This window comes from Perca flavescens, chromosome 13 (assembly GCF_004354835.1).
Source record: "Perca flavescens isolate YP-PL-M2 chromosome 13, PFLA_1.0, whole genome shotgun sequence".
Classification (NCBI taxonomy): Eukaryota; Metazoa; Chordata; class Actinopteri; order Perciformes; family Percidae; genus Perca; species Perca flavescens.
In genome coordinates this window covers 12,969,893-12,978,436 of record NC_041343.1, presented here as the reverse complement: position 1 = coordinate 12,978,436, position 8,544 = coordinate 12,969,893, and the positions used below count along the sequence as shown (strand labels likewise).

The 8,544-nt window shown below is 39.9% G+C and overlaps 1 protein-coding gene across 1 annotated transcript; it reads right to left on the bottom strand.

Annotated features, from left to right (window-relative positions):
- On the bottom strand, positions 1–5,674 carry LOC114566671 (transgelin-like). Its single transcript, XM_028595329.1, has 5 exons — positions 5,482–5,674; positions 2,007–2,187; positions 1,744–1,915; positions 1,455–1,557; positions 1–1,328 (listed from the first exon to the last, which is right to left on the bottom strand). The coding sequence occupies exons 2-5, from the start codon at positions 2,178–2,180 to the stop codon at positions 1,178–1,180; spliced, it is 600 nt and encodes a 199-aa protein (XP_028451130.1). The 5' UTR covers positions 2,181–2,187; positions 5,482–5,674; the 3' UTR covers positions 1–1,177.
- Positions 5,675–8,544: the final 2,870 nt, after the last annotated feature.

Below are 8,544 nucleotides of genomic sequence, written 5' to 3'. Positions count from 1 at the left end.
TTTACAGGGAAATTGAACTTTATTCAAAATCAAAATCAATTGCCATTATATATGATGTTATTAAACTCTAAAAAGAAGGTCTGACATCTTGATTAGAAATTAGTAAACTGAGAGTATCTAACTGCAGATTGTGTTATGGAGCAGGTAAAACACATGCTGTATTTTATGTTTTTCTTAAAACTGTTTTTAAACTAGGCAATTCACTTTCTAAAATGACTTATCCTTGACTATACCGGTGGATTTGTTTGTTTTAACCTATTCATTTCAATACTTTTGCTTAACTTTATTGTAAACCACAACATGCACTTCTTAACTTCCAGGTTGCAATGTCTTTCAAATCAGTCCAGTACACAACAAATGAGACTTGATAGTTGCTTGAGATCCCATTATCTATCATCTATATTTCTTTATCCGTTATTTTTGTTAATGTTGCATTACAGCTATGTTGTGCTACCGGTGTGAGCAGGGAACCTTTTTAAAACTCTCCTTGGAGGTGCATTCAAGTACACCCTGACATCCAAGAATTGATAGCTGCATTGTCAGATGAGCAACGCTGGCAGAACAAGGTCACTGATAAAATAAATAATGGATTTGGTTGTCCATATCCATCTCAAAATTCTCAAATATCAGATATCACAGTGTCTTGAATGTACCAATAGGCAGAGTTTTGAAATTGCATGCTGCAATAATGTAGCTGCTGAAATAAAGAATAAAGCAAACGAAATGTTGAATGTGATGGAGTACTTGAGAACTCTTGAGAACTCTCAAGCAAGTTACAAGTCTCTGCAAGTTGATTTTTATAGTGAACTAAAATAAACTGAAACCTCTGGCTGATCTTATGGTTTGCAGTAATGTAAAGCGCATTTGATTTTTAGGTAGCGGGTTAAAACATGTAAAACAACTGGAAATGATCCATTAAAAAAAATACATAATTTACATGAATTCACTATGTAAAATGCTATCTAATTGTTCACTTGCACGGTCAAAGGTATCTATGTGTGCTCAACATAAACTATGTGTCGTATATGTGCACATGTCCTCATTGGTCCTTTGGTCTTTTGATCCAGTTTAGCCTTGAAAACAGCCCGGTTACATTTCAGAGTTTCTCCGTCCACACTGGCCTTTCAGAGTGTTGCAGAAGGAGTGTCTGAGGGGAGGGTTTAAGCACTGCTCAGATTTAGGGGTTGTTGATGATCTGCCTGGCTTGTCCGTAGCCTGTCATTCCAGATTGAGATGCTCCTCTATTTGTGCCCATTTGCAGGCCGATGACATTTTTGCCATCGGTCAGCTGTTCCTCTGTGAATTCTCTTCTGTTCTCTTGGGCTTTCCTGCACACATACAGACACACATCTCTCAGTCCACAATCTCATTCCTAGGCACTGAAATGAAACCTCCTTTTGTTCTAGCAACTTCCCACCTAGAAACTAGTTCATACATGGAATATTCAAACTCACTTGTGGAACCAGTTGGGGTCTCCTTTGTAACACCCATCGTTCTTTGTGACAGCCAAACTACCCAGAGCCATCAGGGTCCTCTGGACAGCAGCCAGGTCCTTGCCTTAAGACAATATGCAACAATCTCACATTAGCAGAGCACACACCGATTACAGGCAGGGGACATCAGTGACCTGTGCTCTCTGCCGCTGAATACAGCTTCATTTCCTTGCTTGTATTGCGATAAATCTGCGAAACACTTAAATCTGCTGTAATAATACTGATGAGTTCTGCTGGATGGATGTCTTACCTTCATAGAGGTCTACAGTCTGAAACATGTCAGTTTTGGTGACTCCGTAGTTTTCTGCTGCTTTGAGGAACATGGATATCAGCTCCATCTGTTTAAATACCATGGTGGAGCTCTTGATGGTCTTGATTGGCTTGTTGGATCCATACAGGCTGTTGATGAGCTCACACAGCACCTAGAAAAAAACAGATCCTTCTAAATATACTGTACACAATGTGAAGTACAATGCTGTATTAACACTTAAGCAAAGCAAACCCAACACTCACACATCCATTCTTGAGCCAGTTTTGGAATTCAATCTTGCCTGGCTTAGGCCGGTCCGCACCACACTGGATGACAATCCACTCCGCCAACCTTTCCTCCAGTTCTGTGTCATATTTTTTATCAATCTTACTCTGCACCTCCCGGCTCAGACCATAGGCAGGACCTTTGTTTGCCATCCTGATCCTGTTGGTAGGAAAAGTTAGTGTTAGATAGGCAGGTAGCTGAGCAAACTTTACTTATTGGCGGTGTATTGTGTCCTTTTTCAATATTGATATTTGATAGACGAAACAACATTCAAATCCCTTCCCTGCTCACACCCACAGTCCTGGCCTGCAGTCAGAACAAATAGGATTTTAATCACTCTCTTCCTGGTGCGTACATGTGTGCTTGAATGTGTATCTATTGTGTGTTAGAAGTTTTAAACCTAATCATTTCAAACTTTTAGAAAAAGGACATTTTTCAAAAGTGTGCACATTTTGGCTTGTCCTCACTTGTTCAAGGGTCTGTTTTATTGTTCAAACTCTGGTTAGTTAGGTTAAAAAAATAGGTTTAAGTCTAAGTTAGTTTAAGTGTTGAAATCAGGCATCTAGTGCTGACAGTTAAAGGATTAGTTTAACATTTTGGAAAATACAGTTGTTCACTTTCTAACGCAGATGACTGAATGCAGATAACGTTAGATGAGAAGATTTTATACCTAGAAAGCGTATGTCCCAAAATGTTGAACTATCCCTGTGATAGGGAAAGAGGCCAATGAAGAGTGGAGGACAGAAGTACAAGTATGTTTACCTGTGTGTGTCTTTTTCTGCATTACATTTAATTCTGACGGAATCCTTCTTCTTCTTGATTTATCATTTTTATAATGTGCACATTTAATAACTAGTGTATTAAACACTTATCCAGACCATGTCAGTGTCTTTATTTGACAAAGACATTTTGTACCTTGGAAGCTGAAAATGCTAAATGTCTTTAAGAATTCCTGCTGAAAGTAATTACGGTTGGCCTATCTCACTTATTAATGCAGTATGAGCTTCTTGTTGGCCGCCCCACTCCCTGCATCCTGTTTGCTCATTCCGCTGTCACTTCCTTCCTTCCTCTCTGACAAAGGTAGCAACGTGCATACAGGACTCTAAACAAAACAACACACTGCTTAACGACCTTCAAGCAAATTAGATCATTTCCACCAAGCCTGTTAAAACAGGAAAGTATGAGATGTCATGTGTTAACCGCCACGCTGCAGTTATTGCTTCTTTTTTTTTATAGATCTGAGTAATTGAGTTATACAATTCAATGACGTTTCTAACTTTCAAGGAAAGCAGATAACATATGGAGATGTTTATAGCTGATAGGAAAATCCTCCACTTTTACTTTTCTTTACTTTCTGCCCAAGTATATGCATACAGATTTCTGGTATCTATATGTTCTTCAAACCAATGGAAACTGTCAATTTTTTGTTGCATTTTAATAAGGCTGGAGATACCATGTAGGATTGTGCAAGAATCTGGGTTTTATTTTTGAAAATGGGCTTAATATACAGCATCATCTACATTGCAATCCCATTACATGTCTTGCAAAACAGAGGCTTCTCAGTCTTACACAATATGTGTTGACAGTTTGACAAATCGTCATTGTTTCTAACAGCTCCACACTGGAGCCCAAGCTGCCATAGATCACACTTGTGGCCCTGTTCATTGTCTGTGGTTGCAGTGGTTATATGGGCATGTGGAGGAGAAGCAACTTCCTGTCCGCTAAGTGACTCCCAAACCAGTTTGTCACCGCAAGAAGGGTGAAGAAAAAATATCTAAACATCCGAACTCTTGAACAATCTCTTTCTCAATCACAGCACTTCCAACTGTTTTGTCCTGGCACGCCCAGAGAACATCCAGCAGCTGCAAGCATCTGCATGCAGTCAACAATGAAGGATGATGAAGTCAGAGAGTCTACTCTTCTCAGATTTGTCTAACCTGCCCTTTGATCTCTGAACTATGCATGCAAACCGCTGACTGGATGTCACAAGATTGGGTCATGCCACTGTCACTCTGAATGAGCATATCTAACATTTGCAGGACTGATTTTGACTGTGAAAGCGATTGTAAAGCGGACTGCAAATAGTAGAATAGCACGAGCCATTCAAGCTGAGTGTGGGTATAGGTGCTTGAGAATGTGTTTTGGAAGATTATGTAGACCTGCATACTTAAGAAATCAACTAGGGGCGTCCTAGTAGTTACTGGAAACATGTAATCATAGAGTCACAACTACAACACAAAAACCAACCAAGATGTCGATAAACAGCCATGTGTGCTTACTAAAAATGGAAAACAAGCATCACAAATTGGTCAATGCATTGCTCACACATACTTTGGCAAAGAGGTAACTATGATAAGTATACATATTTGTAAATAAGTGTCTTCAGTCCACATTTCAGAACTCCACATGTAACTGAATATGTCTCAATGTGTTGTAATGAGATGATTATTACACAGCTTTTGTTGAATAAACCTTTTCTCTGCGTACATCAGTGCATGTCACCACATGGCTGTGTGACTGTGTGTGACTATTGTTATCTACACCACCAACACCATATAAAACCAAATTCTTCAACACTTTATAGTATCTTGCAGTCATGCATTACAAGATGTTTCACAACTTCCTTGTTATTGCAACAGGGCTGAATACAACTGCGTCACTGGCAGTTATTTTTGAGTCATTCTGCAACCTTTGTGATGTGAACACAATGGATTAACTAGTTCACATGATTATTTCTTACAGTGTTCATGGTTATGTCTCTCTTTACCCTGCACTGCCACAGCTGCTGCCCAGACTGTTAATTCAGCACTCTACATTTCTACCTTATCACTAAAGATAGTGAGCCCAAACACCACCCAAAGTCACAGTCTTTAAGTTATTTCACTGTCTCAACGTTCACCTGCGCGCTATACTTTACCACGGTCCATAATGTATGTGACAAACACATGCAGAGTTTTACTGCCATATCCTGAGCCAGCAGCCTGGTGTACAGAGCATATATTAAACTACAAAATTACATATTATTAGACAGTACTGGCTACATGTTGAAGGCTCTCTAATAAGAGATTTTGTCTGAGGCTGAACCTTTGAAGCTATGAGGCATCGCACATGAGAAGAGTACTGAGAGCAAAGGTAGATAAGAAACAGGATTATATGACACAATAATTTACAGACAAGTGGGTCATTCAAAAGGCATCTCATCCACACAGAAAAACAAAAAAAATAACTCTGTAAAACCGTGTTTAGTTCTATTCTGTGTATGATCAAACACAAGAAAGAGGCAGGGAGACAGAGAGTGAGGGTGGGGTGTATGATTACACTTCTTTTTTTCATGTTTCCTGCACAGAGTTAGCCACAAGCTTAAAGCAACAAAGAAATCTTTTGACTACCAGCGAGAAACCAGAAAACTGAGATTGATAAATGAGGCTGAGAGAAGAAGAAGTGTTTACTTACTTTGTGTAGTAGCTTTCAGATGAATACAGGTGGGTTTGGGCTTGTGCTGCTGTGTTACCGCTCTTCTTCTTCCTTACAACACAGTGTGGAGTTTACCATACAGGACTGCCAACATATACACAGCAAACAGCCTACTCTGAACTATATGACTTCACCACATTCAATAGAAAGAGAGAGAGAGAGAGAGATGCCTTTACCTCCTCTTATTTCACTCTATGCCCCGCCCCTTTGCTTTTTTTGCTTTTTCCCTACTCAAATTGTAATTCCTTATTTAGGAGGACGGGGAGGAAAAAGAGGGCGTGTGACTGGAGAGTTTGGTGTGGTCACTAAAAAGAATTCTCCAAATTTCTCCCTCTACCACTAAAGAATGAGACAGGATTAGGGAGTAGGGAGGGTGGGAGGGAGTAGGGAGGGTGGGAGGGAGGGAGGGAGGGATGATCAAACTCCTCGAGAACAGCAGTTCGAGGGAACACAGGAAGGGAGTTACAGAAATTAGAGAGCAGTGAAGCACATGTAGGAGATTATTTATTGCCTTGATTCAAACTGGTGATATTTGTGTCTGAAAGTGAAAGAGGCAGCAGGCAGCTGTGGAATGTAAAACCCCTTCCTCTCGGTTGAGTTTCATGTCAAGACACAACATAAGAGGAAATAGAGGAACGGGTCATCATGACACATCACAGCATATTTTTTTCTTTTCCTGATAGTTGAAAATGTCAATTTAGACATCTGGAACAGAGTCTTGTCCTTGTGTACAGTTTTAGCACATAGGCTACAGTTAGTACATCCAGGCGGTTTCTATGACAACAAGGAGAGACACTCCCTCCGAGGCATTCCGAGCGAGTCAGGACCTGGCAATTGGGGGGCTGATATATGGCATCAGACGTGATAACATTGTGAGGAGTTGGCAATGTGTGAAGTCACCGACTGTGACCAGCGGTCATGAAAATGTAGGTGTTAGGAAGTGGACACGTTCATGTCAGCCATGTTTTGTGTCATTTCAGCTCCAGTCTTATATTCAGCCAGCAGGACATCTAAAGGGTTAATTATTATCAAAACCGGAACGTGGTTTCGTTGCAGTAGAATATTTCCTCTTTCCTGCACACATACTGTAATAGCATGTAAGTTCAGGATCAGTTAGCTGCCTGTTTTTAATTCATTATATGAGGTTAATTGTTATTATAAGTAAATAACATAGGCTACTGTACAGTCAATCAAGTCAACTCTAAAAGAACACAAAATGAAGACAAACAGGAACACATAATGAAGTCTTCATCTACTTTTCTTTGTTTGTATATACAGTAAATCCATAGACTGCATAAAAGAAATTGGACGTAGCCACTGTGACATCATCCATTGTTTTTGTTTTTGTTAATGCACTGTGGGGTATTGATGTCATAAGGAACATGACATAAAAACAGTGAATTCAGTTAGTAAAGACATACAAACATGTTTTTCATTCAATTATGACACAGTAAATGCATACAAAAAAAAATACCTGTAACAAATTTTTGATTTGTTTTAATTTAGGCATTTTTAATCTTCCATATTTCTAACTTTGCCCTTTTTAATAAAATTTGGAAAATCAATGCTTTGATCTGGGTTTTTACTTAATGGTCAGTTTTATATAACTAAGACATAGAATACTCAGAAAGGGCCCATTCTGCATAATACAAACTTTTACTTTTGATACTCTAAAAACCTTTTGGTGATAATACTTTTGTACTTTTTTGTATTGTACATTTTGAATCTGGGATTTTTACTTGTAGCAGAGTATTTTTTTACACTCAGGTTAAAGGATCTGAGTACTTCTTCCACTACTGGCAGCGACCCATTTCTAGTGAACTGGTTGACACGGTGCGATGGGGAGTTAGAGGGGTGTTACTTGGAGGACTGTTCATGTTCAACTAGATGACAGATGGTGTGTGTGTGGGAGAAAATGGCAAAAACGATCCAGCAAATGTGTAAATGGCGAAAATACACACAGATGAGAAATTCCACATGTGGTTGAGCTCTGTGCGAGGGGGAAACAATCTGAATGTCACGATTGTGAGTTTCTGTTGCAGTTTTTCCGGCTTTATTTTGTAGTTTCTCTCTCTCTCTCTCTCTCTCTCTCTCTCTCGCCTGTTATGTCTTGTTTTACTTCCTGCCTTGTGTTTTCCCTCCTGTCTGATTGTCTGCCCCGCCCTGATGTGTATCACCTGTTCCTGAGCCCTCTTGTCACCTGTCCCTTGTTTCAACCTTGTTACCTTGTGTATTTAGTCTCCATGCTGTCTTTGTCTCATGTCGGTTCATTGTACTGTCTTGGGATCAGTATCTAGTGTATTGTCTTGGGTTCAGTATCTAGTGTATTGTCTTGCGTCGTGTCTTGCCTTGCCGTCTTGTCTTGCTTCCTTGCCTTCATGTCTTCTGGTTTGTTTTCGTGTGTACCTGCCTGCCTACCTCTGGACACTTTTTGTTGTTGTAAGTTTTTTGTTTAATAAATTCCTCAACTCTGCATTTTTGGGTCCAAGCCTCACAATTTCCCTGACATTTAAGTGGTAACAGTCTTTTCTGGCTTTGCTTTTTTCTCACTGGCCAGATGTGCCTGTAACTTGATGGCGTCATGCCATATCTAACATCAGTCAAACCTTCTTGTGTGTTTGAACTCCAAAATGCTGTCTTTGCAGGAAGTAAGAAATACTGCTTGTTTTGCAGATGTTATATTCCAGATGCCAACCAGCCCTAGTCGCTACAGGCTGATCCTGCACTACAGCAACACCTGGTGGCTCAGGGGGACAAACAGCAGACGACCACTCCTTGCTTCTTCCCCTGTGGTGTAGATTTCACTCCACTACGAGGATGCTAACAGCTAAAATCCACATTATTCGCACTATATTACATGCTCGGCAAGCTATGTTTTAAATGTGATATTTTTTCTCTTTTTTTTTTGCTCAATGGGAGAAAGATTTGACGTATTATACCTACTGTCCTTTAGAATCAACCTCATCCTGAGAACAGATTTCACAGATCTAGTTTTATTTTCAGGTACACACTGCTGGGTGTTGATGCCTGTGCTGACAACTG